This window comes from Protomyctophum parallelum (assembly GCF_964188405.1).
Source record: "Protomyctophum parallelum genome assembly, chromosome: 1".
Classification (NCBI taxonomy): Eukaryota; Metazoa; Chordata; class Actinopteri; order Myctophiformes; family Myctophidae; genus Protomyctophum; species Protomyctophum parallelum.
In genome coordinates, this window is record NC_139697.1 from 29,956,482 (window position 1) to 29,977,681 (window position 21,200).

The window sequence follows — 21,200 nt, forward strand, 5'->3', positions numbered from 1 at the left end:
ATGTTTGCGTAATGGATATGTAACAGATATTAACGCAGTAACCTATACGCAAAGAAAATAATATTGCCTAACCCATCACGCGCCGCTATGTCTTTTATATGACATAGGCTACAAAATTAAGCTAGAGCGAATGAACGTTCAAAACTGACATCATGAACTGGAGAGCATTTCTACACCGTGCTGCTGACAGACGCTGCTGCTGCTTCTCTTCGCCACAGACATCCGCCCCCCACCCTTTCCTCGCCGAACTGCACCGCCAAACCATGTCAGTAGAGTTTTACGATTATGAACTGGGTAAATGACATTGGGAAGTGTGGGAACACTCGCTCACGATGCAGCCATGAACTTATTACCAGTGTGATCCCTTGCTGAAGATATGTGATGGAAACTGGTCCCCGTATCTGACGGGTTGTTATTTTATAAGAAGGCTATAGGCTATAGGCTATGTCTAACTCCCCCAGGCCCAGTTAACTCCACGATAATTTGAACCCCAAAGGCCATGCAGGATAACTTTTAATGATATGATTTAAAAAAAAAAATTAGGCTATTATGAAATTGTACAGATAGGCCTACAATTAGTTTATAATTCATATTTGCCCTCGATTTTTAGGTAGGCCTACCTATTTATTATTTTTCAAGCTTAATTTATTCAGTTTTGTTTGATGGTCCGGCACCAAATTCATTGGAATTGTTTTTCTTGCATCATGTCTTTGCATGCGAGAGGATTTTCTCCAAGGTACGGTGCTATGTTTTATTTTCGACACAAGGTGGCAATAGTGGGTTGTTTAATTAAGAGCCCTGTAGTGCTCTGTAGTGTGTAGCCTATGTTACAGCATTACAATTTACAGGCAGACCCTACCCAGACATTTGGTTTATAATTTAAGAGGAGTACAAGTAGGGCATGACTGTCGTGCCATGCAAATGGAGCTAGATTGACCTTTTGAGGTTAAAATACATACTGTATATCTTCAGGAGTTCAGGTATCACTTTGCTTTCTATAGGCCTGTGTGGCTGTGTGACTTAAGACCCAGCAGATTCCAGATGTAGCCTACACTCAGGTAACATTGAACAGCACATATCTCGGCTATCATGATTAGGACAAATTATTTGATTATTAATTATAGTTGCCCTTCCATTGATTAGATCCAGTGTCATACTTAACCATGCATCCTGGGTGAAATGGCGTTGGAAATGTAGCTTACAACAAACAACACGTTGTTTCGGGTTTGGATAGATTTTTTCTTTTTTTCAACCTGCACAATAAGTTACACCATCACCCCCCAAACATATTTCTCAACATGACATGCATTCAGGTTGTCCCTGCAATAAATTATCATACTATTATTGCAGTTTATGACTAAGGGCTAAGGGCTTATTACTTCTTCATCTATGTTTATACATTAAAAAATATGATTTTTTTTAGGTTACATCAATTATTGTTGTTGCCCTGCTTACTGCAATACATGACTGGAAAGGTCAATGTCACAATCAAGGTCAAGGTTAGAATCAAGAGCAGACTGCCTAATCAGTATGCTGCCCCGATGAAATAATCCTTTGAGTGGAAAAGGTCAATGGTTAAGGTGTAAATATACTATATATGAATGAGAAGCTGTGTATTTACATTGCTGGTTAAACATTTTCAAAATGTTCATTAAAATGTTAGCAAATTTAAGCAGTTAGTGTACAAAGCTGGAATCTGTTTGTAAAATGTAGTAAGTGAGCACCCAGAGATATCAATGAAATATAAACAGCTGTTATTTTCACACAAACACAAATGTGATCTAAATATTGTCTTCATTACAACAGCTACCTTTTGCTGAAAGCAAAAGCATTTGTCAATTGCTGCAACACGGCTATTCATTTCTGGCTACTATAAGCAGCTTTAAAAACCTGTGGTAAAGTTCCATTCTTTGTACAAGTGAAAATCTAAAGTGAAAACCGTTGACTATAAAATGTTATATCATGTCTGTCTGTGGGATCTATTACGTAGCCCAACCAGCCGGGGGGCGACATCTTGTGCTAATGCGTGCTTTAGTCGAATGACCTTTTCCTTTACTTTATAACTTCACAAAGCAGAACCCTAAGCTGCATCAATGAAGTTAAGAAGAACATATCACTTCTCACAGATCCAGTTGTCTTGTGATTCACCTGACAAATCAACCCATTCTCCTCTCTTTGCTGCATTTGTGCACAACTCCAGGCATCCAAACTTCTGCCATCCACTGAGACATGACTCGTCTTAACATGAAACAGGAGTTTTAGTGATGGATTTCCAAAGCACTGTTCACAAATTCTAACACATATAGAAGTTAGAATAATAATCAGGCATGTGGTTTCTTTCAGAAACAGGTTGTTTTATACTCCTCAAAATGGGTTTGACCATGAAGTAAATCTGTATGATAATAAAAGATTGCTATTTCCGTGTTGCCAAAAGAGGCATAGAGCTGTCACCACTCACCACAAAGTGGACAGGTTGGCCAATAACCATGGCTTTATTACTCTTGTAGGTACATTATGGTCCTGTAACATAATGGTGAACCAGTAAAGATAACCACTACATCCCTGATAATAATGATATCAAATAGGTCTGGTTTACATATATGTAACTTTGTGTACTCTTCATGCAAAGAGCTATATTTGTTCTTCCAATGGTCCATCTATCTCCCTAGTCCGGTTATCCTGCGCTCCCCTCCTGTTAATTCCTGACTGATCTGGAAAGGACAAAAATTAGTAGTCACTAACATCTGTGTGGATGAGGTGAAGTAGTCTAGAAGGAAAATCACACAATCTGTCCTTGTGCCAAAAGTGTGTTGAGTGTGTTACGTGGCCATAGTTTTGCACTAGGATAAAAAAATCACACCTGTGTGAAGTGAGGGGCGCTCTTCTCATCATACATCATCATACATCATCTCATTCCAGCCAATCACAATTAGCCCTTCACTAAGTCCCTCCCCAACCCATCCTTGTCCAATAGGCACGTTAGCAGCGCAGGCAATTCAGACACTTCCTCAGGAGACTTGGCACAGATCTGAACACATTTGATTTGGCGTTAGGAAAACAGCCGTTGTAGCCATAGATATATATATCTATGGTTGCAGCCGCATGCCCTTGCTGACGTCGACCCCAGGCAGGGTTTGAACCCACAAACATCCGCATGAAAGGCACATGCTCTAACCACCACACCAGCCCCTATAGGCAATTCTCTCTCTCTCTCTCTCTCTCTCTCTCTCTCTCTCTCTCTCTCTCTCTCTCTCTCTCTCTCTCTCTCTCTCTCTCTCTCTCTCTCTCTCTCTCTCTCTCTCTCTCTCTCTCTCTCTCTCTCTCTCTCTCTCTCTCACGCATTCACACACACACACACACACACACACACACACACACACACACACACACACGTACGCTACAGCAGCTAGGGAAAATGTTCAGTATGAAGAAGGTAGTGAGTGCATGCACATCCGTGGCCCACGTGCAACAGGTAGAAATATAAAAAAGAACAATAGTCTGCACACTGCATGGTGATGCTGAAAAAGCTCCTCTAAAGTCAAATGTTAATGAGCAATAAAACAAATACCTTTGTTCAGAATAATCATCACTGTTCATCTCTGTGTGATTGTGTACAGGCCAAGCAGTGCACAGTGATATTGGTCTACTTTTGTGGCGAGATGCAGTATATAGACAAACTCTGTTCTATACATTGCTTGGATTACAGCCAAACGTGGGTTAGGTTATAAATTATTAGGGAATCATATTCTCACTATACTATTCCACAATCTCCAAATTGGTGTGATACCTTGGTGTGATGGGGACCCTCATCCCAGCTACTCCCCCCCCCCCCACATCTTTGAGTCATTATAATAAGGCCCACCCCCCTCCCAAATATGATGAGAAAGCATGATAGCTCAAAATTGGATATATCTATTGCATAGATTATGGTGAATTATAGAATGTTGGTACTTTTCTTTTCCCTAAGTTTTAATTATGCTCTTATCCAACAGCCTTTTTCATTTTCTCCTCTTTATTTTCTTCACTGTCTTCTCTTCTCCTTCATTGTGTTCCTCTTCTCCTACTCCTGTCAGTTGGTGGTCCTTCCATCACAAGCAAATATCTAGAAGACTAGCGAAAAGACTGGATTGCCATAAGATTTAATGTACACCTTAAAGCTCCCTGGAGGATGCACAAATTGCACATTACAGATTTTACAGCCATGACCTTTCATGACTTTTCCTCCAGTGTCACCATTAGGTTAACATTTCCAGTTTACACAAAGGATATTTGAAAACATACAGTTTAGACTGCCATGAAGCTTGCTCAATGCATTCATGCTCCCCAGAGAATGAATCCCGATTTCTCTAGAGTCTATAGTCTAGAGTATAGTCTAGCACCACCATAGGGCCAAAATGTCCACTTGCACAAATGCACACAAGATCTCATAATAGTAAACTCATGACTAAGTTTATATATGTAAAGTCATTACTGACCTTTTAGTAAGTAACTACTAGTTATTTTAACCCCTCAAACTTTGTGTTAGCTAGTGAATCCTTATTGATGGGCAAATTAATTGATCGCATACTTCCAAATTTGACATTTTTCATTTATTTTATAGCAGGGCCTGGTCCCTCCATCTACCTGTAGTTGTTCTCAGTGGCAGCCAGAGGGTGCACTGGTTCCCAAACACTTGGTGGGGATGGTGGAGACCCATGTGGGTAGTGGACACGTTTTTGAGGGTTTTAATTATTATACATTTTCCAAAAACATTCCCAAAATGTAATGTAATGTAATGTTTTCAGTAATTCAGGAAGAAATAAAAGAGAAATCAAATAAATTCTATAAATTAGAAAACTAATGTTTAAGAAGCAGTTTAAATAGTTGCACTTGAGAATGTACAGTACGGCTATAAGGAAGGACCCACTCTTACACATATACATATACATACATATACAGTCAAATGGGATGTAATGGATGTAACAAGAAAATGTTGAAGAAGTTACAATGTGTATTACTACGTAAGAAAAGTCGTGTAGGCTATATATTATACACACTGCCATATAGAAAATGTCCCTGTCCCTGCCTATAAGCTGTGACAACCAGAAAAGAGATAGAAACAACACAATTATAATTGATTTATTTTATTTGTATTATTACCAGTGTCGTTACGTACACGTTACGTACAATAATGGACTCATTGGTCAGCATCACCCATACACTCATTCAGCCCCAAAGCCAAACCGCAGATCATAGCGCAGTACTCCAAGAAGTCCACAGACCCACTGCCATCCATATCCAGTTTGGAAAACGCCTCACAGGCACCAGGCCCCTGCATGAATGGGGAATTAAAAATAAATAAATAAAATTGCATTCTCCATTATAAAGTCTGTTATTGGTTATTCATTATGAGAATAGTATGCTGTATTGTCCAAAACTTTACATTTTAAAGATGGAGTGCCACAATTATTATATATACTGTATATTTTTACAGTTTTTCATGTGTCATTAGATACCCTGGAGTCCGTTTTATGTGCAATGATGTATTCCCTTTGTATTTAGGGTTTCTTCCTGGAGGCTGAACCCTTGACAGTCAAACGTGCCAATGAAAAAAACAGTAATATAGTGACATCACACTATCAGCAACTCCACTAACCCCTCCCACCTTTATCATACAACTACAGCTGTGGGTGTGGCTTAAGTTCAGGTGGATCACCGCCCATCACCACCCACCAGGCAAACCAGGCATACTTAATTAACTGGTGGTGGGGGGTGTAAAATAATCATGGCACTCCATCTTTAAGCTACACATACAGTACAGTACTTTTTCCCAAACTATTGTAAGAACCTCTTGTCCTTATTTACTGTAATGCTATGTTGTTGATGTCCCTGCACCAATGACGGCAATCAAATGCCTGACGGATGCAAACCCTACTACACAGTGTATAAAACTTTGCAAAGAAATGTAATATGTGACTTACAGCAACATGTGGCAGCTGTTCTGTCACAAGTTTTTTAAATGCTTCCTTCTTCAAGGTTGCGTCTTTGCCAGTACCATCTGCATACTTATGGAACACTCCAGCCAGGGTCATCAGCCCCATTTCCAGAGGAGGTATGGCTTTCAGTTTCTGCTCTTCCATGTTTCTTTACAGAAAGGACCAGGTGGGTGATGTTGAGCTAAACACAACATTAAAATAAAAAATAAAAATAAAGAAGAAAAATAAATACATAAAAATTTGCACTTTCAGTACCTATAGGCTTACGTAGTGCTACTATTCTAATACTGCAAAACTATGCTGCACTGCCAAAAAACATCTCTCAAAGACAAGGCCAGATGTATGCACAGTATAGGCCTACCTTCTGGAAGAAGAAAAAAAACTATTACAGAACTACAGTATGGCATGAAACTAAGTATAGGCTCTGTATTATTAATAATTAATAATAGAGATGAGGAAAAACATGATTTTTAAATACTGATCATCATTGTTTTCAACCAAAAACTGATAAATTGCATAATGTAATAAGAAATACAAATGCCTTCATTAATATTCATACATACTCCCAATTTGCTTTCCTACCTGTGAGATGAAGGTGAATCCAGCTAGTGAAGAGGAGAGAATGTGGACGGCATTAAATAGCTGAGTACCCAGCAAAGACACCCTCCCACTACTCTCCGTTGACAACACCTCAAATCTTCCCGCATCAAATCCATCCCAACATATTTGTCGTGGGTGCGTGGGTGCAAACAAAGGTTCTTGCAATGTCACACAGTCACACCCTCACGGCCTCACGTGCACAGGTTGCCAGTGCAATAAATGCTTACAGATTTGAATACTTGTATGGCAGTTTATATTTTAAGTTGTACACTGCATGTATATTCTGATGGAAACGTTATATCGAAACGTTTCAGCCTGGCGACTGGGTTGTCTGATAGTAGGCAACTAGGCCTATTCCACAATCTCTGAATGCTATATAGAAGCATTTGAAAATGTTGCGCTTCAGGAGACTATCCTGATATAGTATCATTGCTGTGTTTGTTCAAGGGTGTCCTGTAGGGGGTTACACCACCTCACACTAAGTTCAAACTTAACCCAGTTATAGCTTAAATGGCTTTTAGTATGCATACGTGGAAAAGTGGAGATATTTGACTAAATACACGTTTTCTGCAAGAACTTTCAAATGAATATAATGAAACTAGTCCCCAAAATGACTCCAAGTCTTAGGAATGAATTATTTGGAGACCACCTGATGACCTCTCTTCCAGGCCAAGGCATCCATTAGAAATGGATTATATTCGCATCTTTGATGTATTTACAAACTGAACTCCCTGGGCAACCAGTGACCTCCAGGAAAGTCTGGATGGCAACCGAGGAAGGTCGGTGACGCTGGAAAGACAGCTGACCTCCAGGAAAGTCTGACAGGGCAACAGGGGTTAGCAACCTCAGTTGCAGCACTCGCAAGATGGCACCACGCAAACAGACCGTACAAATAAGCAATACCCCAGAGTCTCCAGAGAGTGACAACTGACAAGAGACTCGATAGGACTCGATAGGACAGATGGAATGATCTGTAGGCTGCCCTGAAGAGATGATTATGTTTTGGGTTGAAAACGTCAAGGTGTAATACAGACAATTAAGTCAATAAATAAGACACACACACACACACACACGCACACGCACACACAATCATAGGAACATGGAAGTGCAATGTTTGCATTCTATGTCTATAGTCCATTATAGGCCTAATAATCTTTATCTATATAAGTTTACAGTAGGGAGTAGGCTACTAGATTCATATATGCTAGAGCTATAGGCTATATGATATAGGGCCTATATAACACACACACACACACGCAGCGCACTCGCGCGTTTTGTAGAGATATCCACGCTGTGGGGCGAGATATCCACGCTTTGGGGGCGAGCTATCCATCCGTGGCGAGCCGTCTTCACTTTTCGCGGGGCGAGTTGGCAAAGGGGCGAGATGACCTGTTACATTTTGGAGGCATGTGTGATGTCTGTGCATGGCAGAGGTTAAATCACTGTGGTTTAGGACCTAAACCACACCAAATAATAGGTTAAACCTATAAACAACCTAAACTTTAGGTTGTTTATAGGTTTAGCCTATATTTAATTATGACATTTAATTTAATCATCTGTAAAATAGAAGATGCTACGTTATATTGACAGACACGTATACGTAGTTGAAATGGAATCAGCTTTATTCAAACTGATCAATTATGTCGTGATCGTGATCGATATTGGCGGATCGATTAATGGGAATAGGCCTACATGTGTCTGACTCTGCAGTCTTTACTCTTTGCGCTACAGAATAATCTACAAACCGTTGCTACAGTAGCCTACGTTGTCCAGGGCGGCGCCTAACTATAAAATACCGACGGCGGCTGTATTTCCCAACTTCTGCATTTCAACGTCTCCTCCAGTCAGAAGTCCATCCATCCCAACATATTTGTCGTGGGTGCGTGGGTACAAACAAAGGTTCTTGCAATGTCACACATTCACACCCTCACGGCCTCACGTGCACAGGTTGCCAGTGCAATAAATGCTTACAGATTTTAATACTTGTATGGCAGTTTATATTTTAAGTTGTACACTGCATGTATATTCTGATGGAAACGTTATATCGAAACGTTTCAGCCTGGCGACTAGGTTGTCTGATAGTAGGCAACTAGGCCTATTCCACAATCTCTGAATGCTATATAGAAGCATTTGAAAATGTTGCGCTTCAGGAGACTATCCTGATATAGTATCATTGCTGTGTTTGTTCAAGGGTGTCCTGTAGGGGGTTACACCACCTCACACTAAGTTCAAACTTAACCCAGTTATAGCTTAAATGGCTTTTAGTATGCATACGTGGAAAAGTGGAGATATTTGACTAAATACACGTTTTCTGCAAGAACTTTCAAATGAATATAATGAAACTAGTCCCCAAAATGTCTTAGGAATGAATTATTTGGAGACCACCTGATGACCTCTCTTCCAGGCCAAGGCATCCATTAGAAATGGATTATATTCGCATCTTTGATGTATTTACAAACTGAACTCCCTGGGCAACCAGTGACCTCCAGGAAAGTCTGGATGGCAACCGAGGAAGGTCGGTGACGCTGGAAAGACAGCTGACCTCCAGGAAAGTCTGGCAGGGCAACAGGGGTTAGCAACCTCAGTTGCAGCACTCGCAAGATGGCACCACGCAAACAGACCGTACAAATAAGCAATACCCCAGAGTCTCCAGAGAGTGACAACTGACAAGAGACTCGATAGGACTCGATAGGACAGATGGAATGATCTGTAGGCTGCCCTGAAGAGATGATTATGTTTTGGGTTGAAAACGTCAAGGTGTATAGATGTCCACTCTATACCCCACAGGGGGAAATCATTTTGCTCAGGTCAATACAGACAATTAAGTCGATAAATAAGACACACACACACACACACACACACACACACACACACACACACACACACACACACACACACGCACACACAATCATAGGAACATGAAAGTGCACTATTTGCATTTTATGTCTATAGTCCATTATAGGCCTAATAATCTTTATCTATATAAGTTTACAGTAGGGAGTAGGCTACTAGATTCATATATGCTAGAGCTATAGGCTATATGATATAGGGCCTATATAACACACACACACACACACACACACACACACACACACACACACACACACACACACACACACACACACACGCAGCGCACTCACACGTTTTGTAGAGATATCCACGCTGTGGGGCGAGATATCCACTTTTCGCGGGCGAGTTGGCAAAGGGGCGAGATGACCTGTTACCTTTTGGAGGCATGTGTGATGTCTGTGCATGGCAGAGGTTAAATCACTGTGGTTTAGGACCTAAACCACACCAAATAATAGGCTAAACCTATAAACAACCTAAACTTTAGGTTGTTTATAGGTTTAGCCTATATTTAATTATGACATTTAATTTAATCATCTGTAAAATAGAAGATGCTACGTTATATTGACAGACACTTATACGTAGTTGAAATGGAATCAGCTTTATTCAAACTGATCAATTATCTCGTGATCGTGATCGATATTGGCGGATCGATTAATGGGAATAGGCCTACATGTGTCTGACTCTGCAGTCTTTACTCTTTGCGCTACAGAATAATCTACAAACCGTTGTTACAGTAGCCTACGTTGTCCAGGGCGGCGCCTAACTATAAAATACCGACGGCGGCTGTATTTCCCAACTTCTGCATTTCAACGTCTCCTCCAGTCAGAAGTCAACTTCCAAACTTCGCACGGTAAGATTGATCATAACTGGTCTGTACTGTCTAACTGGTCTGAGTCTGACTTTGCCCCACGTAAAAATGTAGATAAATAGGATAGTTTAGCGGCAAAATAAATATAGGCTAGGCCTTAATCTCTAGCCCTTTCAACAAAGTGTAGGCTATATCCTCTGCCATTCTTTGTATTAAGTAATTGAAGTGCGCTGCCTGCAGTCTGACTGTCAGACTGGCAGCGCACTTCAATTACTTAATATTAGCCTAGGCTACTTCTTTTTTTTGTGCGGAACATGCAAAGAAAAACGAAATGTTTTCTTGGGCGGGGGGTGGGGGGTACGAATGATCTAGGTAGGACAAAATAAGGCTAATAAATCAATACTGATGAATTGAAAACGGTGGAGCTTTATGGTGTCGTCCACCACTCACAGTTTTTGGAGTTGTGCTTGAAATGTATGTAGGCTACTGTAATTCTGCAAACCTAATAAATACTACTAATAATATAATAATATCAATCAATCAATCAATCAATCATTCACATAATACTTTGGTCCGGAGTCTCCGGACGTCTTACTTTAATAAATGAACACTTCTGGAAAGTAGAAAATATAGTTCAAGAATGCTGGGCAGTGCAGGCTACAAGTTTATTTCAGCGTCCTAATCTTATTCCTGTCTAGGTCATTTATTCTGAGATCATGTATCATTAATAGAGTGAAGTCCAGCCAGGTTACTGTAGTGTAGGTAGGTACAGGGTGTGGCTGGTGTATTTCAATGAATGGGAGCTGAGTTGCCTACACACTACAGGCACAGGCACATTAAATGGATTAGGTGGATTGTTGTTGATTAGTATTTGCGCTCTCTTCCCTCCTGGTTCAACTAATACTCATTCTAGCAGAATGAGTAATGAACTTGACGGACTGAAGAGAACATTTGGTAGAATGATTCTACCACATTTTCCATCCCCTGATACCAATGATGACACCCTATATTTTTCTCCTTAGCTACTGCTGTTCTTGTCCATGTAAAACTATGTAGCCTACTGATTGTCTGTAGGCCTATATTATGTGGCTTATGTAGCTGTGTGTATTGGTATATGTATATGTTGTACCATTTACAAAACTCTGCTCTTAAAACAATCACACTCATGTGAAGTGAGCGGCTATAGCACAGCTCCTTTAAATCCAATTCTAACCAGAATTGGACACAGCTTTCCCAGTTATTAATTCCAGCTGTAGCCTACATGCACAACAATGTAATGACACAAATTCTCGTTCCAATCTCCACTTTTAAAATATCTATATTTGACCCAAGAACCCCTGAAACGAGTTATGACCGCTAGCAATCATATGAATCCTCCCAGGGTGTTGGATTTGTATAGGCTCCCACTCCAATCCCTATAGGAGGATATAATGTACTATTGACAATGTTAATCATAGTTAGGGCCCGGGGGTAACTATTTACTCTTGGAGGGACACGACAGGGACATTCTCAGCATCCTCCACAATTCTTTATTCTGGGATGTTTGGAGGGTGAGCTGGAACAAAAGTAGCCTAATAGAAATATCTACATTTTCAACTTCCTTCTGTGTCCCTCTCTAGTGCAACCACAGTCCGCACCATGCCTTCAGAACTGGAGACCGCCATGGAGTCCATGATCAAGGTGTTTCACCGATATGCCTCTAAGGACGGCAAGCCTGGCACGCTTACCTCCCGGGAGCTCCGAGAGCTGATGGAGAACGAGCTCTCTGGATTCCTCAAGGTAAGGAGAGACCACCCCACCCCACCATGCTGATGCTTTCTTACACTTTAATATGTGAAGACATTCTTTTTGTGGGGTGTGAACTATTCTTAGCGTCTAGCTCTGCTTCTACTGTAGATGTCTTTGATCACATATTAGTTTAAATTGCATTGTATAATGCTCTGAAATATTAGAGTCATACTGTGTAGATGACTGACATCACAGGCTGGCCATGTTAAGTCCAAAATCCACATTGGAACCACACCATTCCCATGTGGATACCAAGATCCACATGATTCTATTTTTCAAAATGTTTTTTTGCAAGTTGTGAAATCTTGTCCAACTCTCATTCTTTATGAAGCTGGTTTCCTCCATATTGCCTCACTGCTCATTGTACTGTTGCAATTGGTCATTCTCAATAAGGGCGTCTGCTAAATGCCTGAATGAAAGTAGTGTTAATATAAAAATCTGTTATTTACAGTAGTGACAAGTGGGCCAAGTTTAACATTCCCCTGTGTCCCCTCTGTGCCCAGTCTCAGAAGGATCCCTCTGCCGTTGACAAGATCATGAAGAATCTGGATGCCAATAGAGATGGCCTGGTAGACTTTGAGGAATTTGTCTCCCTGGTTGTTGGACTTTCGATTGCCTGTGAGCAGTGTTATCAGATGCACATGAAGAAGGGGGTGAAGTAAACGATGAGGGGAGGAAGAGGAGATGAGGAAACATTTCAACTTTATTAGGAAAAAAAACCTTTACTTTATTTTAGAAGAACTTTTCTACCTTGTAAAGATTGCACAAATTCCCATTAAACAATGCTGAATGAATTCCCAACATTGTGAAAGTTTTCTTGTGATTGTTGCATGGATGGGTGCGTACAGGTGTGTCTTTGTCTGTTTGTGTGAAAAGTGTAGCATACATTTGTTGTTTTATCCACCTCTTGGTTTCTATATCGGCTTGAATCATTGATGTTGTGCTGTGCGGTGAGAGAGACAGTGTGGTGAAAGAGACAGTGTGGTGAGAGAGACAGTGTGGTGAAAGAGACAGTGTAGCCTATGCTATAATAGTAGGTTATGCTTATGCTGTATCGTACAGTATACAGTAAGTATACTATATGCAGAACATTGTGTTTTGGTTAAATAATCCACTGAGTGTTACTGTGTTAGAATGGGTACAGTACAATAATAAGGGTAATAATAATAATAATAATAATAATAATAATTATTATTATAAAGCTCTGTTGGCACTATCCACCTGTATTCCATGCTGAGATTTAAGAGGGCAGAGGAGCCTCTCTCTGCCAGACTGATAAAAATCAGCTTATCACCATGCTCAGGAATCCTCACATGTTCATTGAATGACCACACCTTACATTAACAACTCTAGTATACTGGTCTCCAGTCTCCACCTGTGTGAGCCTGGCTGCTAGCACACCAATAAAGGCATGTTCAAAATATGTATGTAATTCAAAATAATAAGATATGCCTTGTTTCTGTTTGCTGTTTTACTTTTAGACCAATCTATGGACTAATTCCACTGTACTCAACAGTATTCAGCACAGTCTTTTGAATAACTGCGGAGAGTCTGAGTCACAGGACATAGCTGATGAGTGATTTGCAGATTGTTATATTTACACAAGGCCCCTTTCATTGTGCTTCATGGTTTGGTGGAAGATGTTTGGATCTCTCTCTCTCTCTCTCTCTCTCTCTCTCTCTCTCTCTCTCTCTCTCCCTCTCTGTCTGTCTGTCTGTCTGTCTGTCTGTCTGTCTGTCTGTCTGTCTGTCTGTCTGTCTGTCTGTCTGTCTGTCTGTCTGTCTGTCTGTCTGTCTGTCTGTCTGTCTGTCTGTCTGTCTGTCTGTCTGTCTGTCTGTCTGTCTGACCGACCTTCTGTCTTTCTCTATTTTCTGTCTCCCTTTCTCTGTCTGTTTTACTGTATAGTATATCTCCCTCCCTTCATACTTGGGAAGGGCCTAACTATGTGGTCAACCAATGTTACTGGTTAAAGGCAAACATGGTGGTTGCTAGGATACAGTTGCGTGGGTGTGTGGATAGAAGGAAAGTTTCCATTTAATACCAGATTTACACAAGGGCCACGACACACCCTTGTGACACATAGGAGTGGTTGAGAATGGGGAGTTCCTCTTTTTTGTGTCTTAAAGGGGAAAATTACTTTTCATTTGAGAATTCACATGTTAGTCATATGTTGTTCCGCATTATGTTCTAGTTTGGAAAAAGTTACAGGAACAAACTGATTTGAGCATACAACATAATAATCTGCATTTGCAAACATGAACATGAGAATATATCCAAAAGCAAATACCGTTCAGTGACGTTCAATTAAAGAAGAAAATCAAATCTTAAACATTACTCTTCATCTTCAAGTATTAAATATGAATTACTTTATGCAAGAAGCAAGCGCATGCTGTGGAATATTTATTGATCAATCATGCGTTCAAAATATGACTGACTGAAAGAATATACGGTCACTCTTTATAATACATATTATATATTGGGTCCAGTTCTGGACCTTCTTCTCTCTGAACACTAGATGTCAGGATTACATAAGAATGGAGCAATATGTTAACAATACTGTCACAGGATTGAGGAACAGAATGAAAGCATTGCTATATTAATATTGTAATAATCCTAATTATTAACAAGACAATTATTCAACCCTGCAGGCACTGGGCCTGCAATTGTTCAACAATGTTCAACAATGTAATCAAATTATTGATTATAATTAAAACAAAACCAAAAACAGCATAGGCACCTATATAGATATGTTATCCCTATTACTCTGTTGCTGAAAGTGGACGGAGGAAAAACAGAAGATAGACGACAGATTTGAAAGGACCAAATTGAGAAGCAATGGTTATGTATTGTCAGAGAGGATAGTCTCTGCTGACGCCAGCTTTCCAATTACTAGATTAAGACGTTAAACCAAGTATGTGAATAGCTGAAGTGCGGAACATCCAAAAATTCCAACAAGCAGAAACATGTTACAATTTGGATAGCTTCCATTCTTTAAATAAGTGAACAAAACTGTGTCTGTATTCAGTCAAAATAAACGTGCTCGCACGCATACTCTTCTGGTTGCCATGGTGGAGATGTTTTTGCTGGTATATCAGCTCTTTTAAGGCATGTCAGCCGTGTGACTCACCATGATTCTGAGTCACACATTGAACCACCAGAAGAGTAGAGCTGGAGGGGATGCACGCACCATCTGACAACCCTGAAAACACGAATAAACAACGGCTAACTTATCCTCATCGTTGGTTTGATTCATGTGCTCGTGTTGCAAAGTATTGGAAGTCATTGTGAGAATAATATCGCATAGTTGTAACGATAATCAACTTGATTTTGAAAATAGCCAAATAGACAATCTCTCGTTGTGAGCTTGTAGATCTGCTATTTTTGAAAAGATGACTTATGCCATATCACAATATTATTATATACAACATTATAGGCTCAGATCCTGATAATATCATCAACATATTGCCCAGCCAGCCCTAATTTGAAATTACTCTGAATAGCACACATTTCCATTCCAAGCGCTTCCTTGTCTCATAGGAGGAAGTAATCAATCCATGCAGGCTGCTGTGACAAATTTGTTTGTGATATGGAGTAGTGCTGGTTATGGTATCCATAGCAACAAGTGTCATCAGGTCTCCAATGACATTTACCAAATAATTGCTTATATGGTGTGGCTGTTAACACAGAAGTAGGGGGCTTATATTGTGTGTGTGTGTGTGTGTGTGTGTGTGTGTGTGTGTGTGTGTGTGTGTGTGTGTGTGTGTGTGTGTGTGTGTGTGTGTGTGTGTGTGTGTGTGTGTGTGTGTGTGTTTATGAACTGGATGCATATATGGATCCAGTTTACTATTTTAGTTGCATAATATGTCTTCAGTCTAACCCTTTGCCCTCATAAAGATCCTTATCCAGGATAGTGGGTTATATAGTGTATATAGGCAATTGCATTGTACCAAGTTGGACTTAAGTTGGACGGGTAAACAGCGAGTTTATTTGATTCAATTCTATTTTAATATAGTACCAAATCATAAGTTGCCTATAGTCACTTCACACACAACATCAGAGATGCAATGTTTTCCCCCTCAGCACTTTGTTGACAGTATAGCTATAGGAAAAACTCCCCTTTGATGAAAAAAAGAAAAATCTTTTAGCAGAACCAGGCTCTAGGGGTGGGTGGCCATCTGCCTTGTCTATAGCCTAATAGGAGGTAAACCCAGTTACAGGTGTTTTTTTGGAGGTACAGCTACAGTGAAAGCTGTGTTTTTTTACACTCTCAAATTAACTTTCTGGATTTTACTGTGTAGTGTAGGACTGAAGTATATCTAATCCTCTTTGATGGATGATGGATCATTTTGTAAATATGCTGTATAGGTGAACAGGTGCAGTCATTCATGTACCAATGATCTGACTCTGGGTCATGTTACAGCAGCTGCTGAAAGCAACCTAATGTCCCCTGTTGTTTGTTCCACACATCACTATTCCCAAACCGTTTGGTGACATCCTGTCAGTGCGGAGATTGCATCTTAAACCAGCGAAACCCTACAGAATATACTTTGTCCATTAAGGGACTACAGGCGCTGCTATTTGTTCCCTACAACAAATATCTGATCTACAAGCTCACAACGTGTTACAACCTACAACGCGATAGGGCAAAAATATATGCACACCAAATAGCTCCCAGCGTTTATTAAATGCAACAATGTTTTGTGCAACACAGGCTCTTCCACAGGCCTCTTGTCTGGTTCATGCATGTTCATGCATTCAAGGGCTGAAGTCATTATTGACACTCATGACACAGAATGATACAGATTTTCTACATTCCTGTTTTTGCTGCCCATGGTGAACTGACTCATGCTGTTAAATATGGATAATCCTGCTATGACAACAACTGCAAGATAGATTCCACGCAGAGAGCTATATCTTGCCACCTGTTGGAGAAATGCAGTTGCAAAATATTTGGCTAATAAGAATTAACTAATTGTATCTTACTTTCTGTCTCTATCTCTATCTGCACAAATGATACAATGCAAGTGACTTTAAAGGCAGAAGTTAACATCTCATTGAATAGCAAGAAAAAAGAAAAAAATACTTTTAATCTCACATAGGCTAGTTTTAACCATAGGTTAAAGGCTTTTGTCATTAACCTTCATAACCAACTAAACAGTGAGTATAAAATATAAGATTTTGTTTCATATTTAACCCATTTTTCTGACAGGATAGGATCACAAAATCACCCAATTGATAAATATTATAGAATATCCAGTCCAGTTGGCCAAGTGGTCCAGGCACATGTCAGGCTTTGGCCTGACAGTGTGTCGCGTGTTTGAGTCCCGTTCATGATGCTGCATGTCTCTCTCCCTCTTTCCTGTCCATCTTCACTATACTATATCAGTAAAGGCAGAAATGCCACACACAAGAATCAAGTCCAGTGTCCAGTTTTGTAATCTGAATCAGATTTCTGTTATCCTATCTGATAAATTTAGAAAAACTGGGAAAAAGCTCAGCCAGTCTAGTAGTGCTCACTGGTGTAGTAGTGTGGTAATTTCTGGCAACCATAACATGCTGCTGTACCTACCTGTTCCTCTGAGCTTGCGTGAAATGTAACTTGTTTTATACCCCAATTCCTGCCTACTCTTTCCGGTGCTTGAGTCCTGCTTAAAACCACGACACAGCTACTGAACACGGTCAAAAGAGACTGAGAACAATATATGTCAACACAAGCTTATTGGTCAGTTAGTTAGTTACACTGAATAATTATATTTTGTGTAAGAGTAATGTGAGATGGTAAAGAGTTACAAAATAATATTGAACTGTGCGTTTGAGTTGATTACTTCTTGGAAAAGGAACTGTTAAATGACCCAAGGTGACATTCGACTGATAATTAAGTCTGTTGTTTGTATTTAAGAGAAACGCTACTTAAAAATCCGAATTCGCGCTCGGTGTGTGTCGGTGTGTGTCATTTCTCGACCGTTTCAGATGCTGCCCCCAAGGGGGTGTTCCTGGGGATCTGGATGATGCGGGGACCACCCGGGGACCCCCACACGGTACAGTTGCACCTCTCACTTCACATAGGTGTGATTTTTGTTCTTGCTTAATGTAAATCGCTTTGGATTAAGAGCGTCTGCTAAATGCCTAAATTGTAAAAATTGTAAATTGTAAGCGTGTGCGCAATATTAGTGTGTGTGGAACAGTGAAGTGCCAATCTGGCTGCTTGAGTTTTGAACAAGTTGTAATTTGTTCAGGTCTGTCTTAGTTGTATCATAGTATCATACCACTCTGAAACAGTCATCCATTCATTATATTATCACCACTAGCATCAGCTAAACTGAACAATAATAATAAAGAGTGAGTGTTTGCGTGAGAATGGGATGTGTGATATTTTCTTATGCCCCCTCTCCCCCCCTCTTATGAGAATAACTTGTGACCGAATCTAATTTTGCGCAAAGGAACCAGTGACTGTTGACGTTTCACAGGACATTTAAGTGATACTGCATGACACAGATGAGGTGGGAGAAATACCAAACACCAAATTTGTATTATTTTTGTAGTCATTGCATAATGCAATTACCCTGGTGGTAGTTTACATTACAGTAACCCAGACTAAAGCATCCACTGTCTGAATCAAGATAGTTTTTGATAAAACACCACAGTGTAAAACACAATAATCCTAAAGGAATGTGGCTTTTGTACATTGGAACCAGATCAGTTCCCTGTCCTGAGTGTCCTCTGGTAGGAAAGTTATTGTCCAATATTGAAACTTGGCCTGGAATTTAAAGGAAAATATGAGTACAGTATTGTGTGCCTGTGGGGGCTGTATGGTGGTTCAACTTCTGTGTGTGCACTGTGCGCATGTGTGTGTGCGTGTGTGTGTGTGTGTGTGTGTGTGTGTGTGTGTGTGTGTGTGTGTGTGTGTGTGTGTGTGTGTGTGTGTGTGTCTGTCGGAGGAGGAGGAGGATTGAAAGTGGGCACCTCCCATCACAGATGTTTCAATTACATTCAACAAACAAAAAGAGAAACTATGAACGTTTGAATGAGCTACATTTATTAACGTATTGTATATTGATCATGAAATAACATAACAATGGGTTAATTGTTTGTAAAAGGTTAAGGCAGGCAAGAACAAGGGTACAGGAAAGAGGGATGGCAAGAGGGAGGATCCCTTCGAGATGAGAGGACCCTCTCAGAGGGAGGGATAAAGGGTGTGGTGGTGATGTATAAAATATCCATGACGTCCTTTTCTCCACACTCTCTGATTTATCCTTCCATCCTTCATCATTCCCAACAAACCAGCCTTGGTGAGTAAAGAATTTACTGAATGTGATTTGAATTACAGATTTTCAACACTAGCGACTTACATTTCTGCAATTCGGAACGTTTGTATAGAAGGTAATAATGTGTGTGCTTGTGTTTTTTTTAAGCTTTTTGCTTATAAACTATTAGAACAAAGAAAAATCTCATTTGTCACTCAAAAGTCACTTATGAGACTTGAGTGTTATTTGTGCCCGTAGTTAATGTAATCTGTTACATTGAATACTTCATGAATTTAAAATCCTGAATACATCACCCAGCGGTTTTCACTTCTTTCAGAGGAGAGCATGCCACTCGGTTGTCTCAAATGATTTCATGTTTAATCACAAAATTACATGGTTAAACTCAAAAGAATGTGAGAACAGTAGCTTAGAGTGCAACAAGTAGCAACGTTACTTTTCACATTGAAAGAGGACAGCAATCGTGATTCCAATCTTGCTACGCTGTCCTCTTCTATGTGAGGAGGAGTTTAGAAAGCCCCTTGGCACCACAAGGTTCCTCTCTGTACCGTGCCCTGTAGCGGATGAGTGTCATTAGTTGAGAAGAGGCTGTGAGTGGAATCGGGCATTCAAAATACACTGTTCCAAAGTGCACTGTAAAATCATGTGTAAAATGTAATCATGTGTAAAACATTTACACACTTATACTAATGGATAAATGAACACTGAGGATTTTACTTTGTGTGTTGTTAGGGGGAAGGACGTGGGTGTGGGCGGGGGGGGGGGGGGGGGGGGGGGGGGGTTGGTGAGCTCTGTTCACTTGTTTCCTTACCTGGCTTTGGCTGAACAACCGTGATACATGGGAGTGGTTGCCATGACAATGGCAGTCTCTCTGCTGAACCAGAGAACCTGAGATGCGTAACAGGACTGTAAAAGAGGCTGAGACCAGCCAGGCCCCGATGGAGACCCAGGGTTTATTTTTATCCAGCTCAGTGGAAACTCCAGAGATCACAAACAGAAAACAGAAGTGACGTTGACACCTGATTACTGCCTCAGCACAGCAACCAGATGAAAAAGAAAGTGCATTGAGCATTTCTAAGTTTCTCCCTTTAGTTGTATTCGCCACATATTGTGAATTAAACGTTAAAAGCAATTTTGCACATGGGGACAAAATAGCACCATGCACTGGTGATAGCAGCGAAGAGTTTGTGAAAGGAGTGTTCTCCATCCTCTGGAAACCTCTTTTCATGCTCAGAACAGATACTTTTTATAGGCCCTTGAGCATGGCACGCAACTAACTGTACCAAAATGAAGGCCCACATTGATGTGGTCTTATCTGTTGTAGTCAATATCCTTAATGTTTATTTTTTCCTTATTTAATTATGAGTTACCGAGCTTCCCTTTCACCATAGAGCTTGCAACCATAAACTCTGCCATGTGGCTCAATTTCACTTCTCACTTTCGTTTCTCATGGGATTTAAAGTTACAACAACACAAAATGAGTGCACCGCCCTTCAGCGTTTTAGCTATTTTACCTGATAATTCCCTGGAGACTGACAGGAATAAGAAAGAAAATATGATTAATAATATATTCTGTATAGTACAACATAGGTGACAAATACGGTATACTGTAAGTGCAGCTCAGTCACAGTGCATGGACTGAGTACCGTACTGAATGCATGCATCACAGTAAGATAGTGTGGGCATCACTATAACATTTTTCTTAACCTGTTTTCCCCTGTTTTGTTCTCTGGACTCCCTTGCAGCAGCCACCATCATGTCTGGGGTTCAGAATGCCATGTCCCTCCTCATCTCTTCCTTCCACAAGTACTCTGGGAAGGAAGGAGACAAATACACCCTGAGTAAGATGGAGTTAAAGGAACTGCTGCAGAACGAACTTGGGGACTTGCTCGGGGTAAGTGACCTCTCTGGTCCATT

General features: G+C 40.4%; 2 protein-coding genes and 1 long non-coding RNA gene across 4 annotated transcripts in view; 2 read left to right on the forward strand and 1 right to left on the reverse strand.

Moving 5' to 3' along the window:
* Positions 1-5,107: 5,107 nt before the first annotated feature.
* LOC310861900 lies at positions 5,108-6,686 on the reverse strand. The gene is made up of 3 exons (XR_014569531.1): positions 6,558-6,686; positions 5,961-6,156; positions 5,108-5,311 (listed from the first exon to the last, which is right to left on the reverse strand). It is a non-coding gene; the product is annotated as an uncharacterized lncRNA (long non-coding RNA).
* A 3,491-nt stretch (positions 6,687-10,177) lies between these two features.
* Positions 10,178-12,822, forward strand: s100a10a (S100 calcium binding protein A10a). Its single transcript, XM_083766522.1, has 3 exons — positions 10,178-10,275; positions 11,853-12,012; positions 12,525-12,822. The coding sequence occupies exons 2-3, from the start codon at positions 11,872-11,874 to the stop codon at positions 12,681-12,683; spliced, it is 300 nt and encodes a 99-aa protein (XP_083622648.1). The 5' UTR covers positions 10,178-10,275; positions 11,853-11,871; the 3' UTR covers positions 12,684-12,822.
* A 6,348-nt stretch (positions 12,823-19,170) lies between these two features.
* LOC310860499 (ictacalcin-like) overlaps positions 19,171-21,200 on the forward strand; it is a gene marked incomplete at its 5' end in the record, with an annotated part of 3,089 nt that continues 1,059 nt past the window's right edge. The window contains 2 exons of one of the 2 annotated variants that reach the window (XM_083767449.1): positions 19,171-19,310; positions 21,032-21,177. In XM_083767449.1, coding sequence (XP_083623575.1) covers positions 19,226-19,310; positions 21,032-21,177 — 231 coding nt within the window. Of the gene's footprint in view, positions 19,311-21,028; positions 21,178-21,200 lie in introns of both variants that reach the window. The other variant, XM_083767448.1, reaches the window with a different exon arrangement.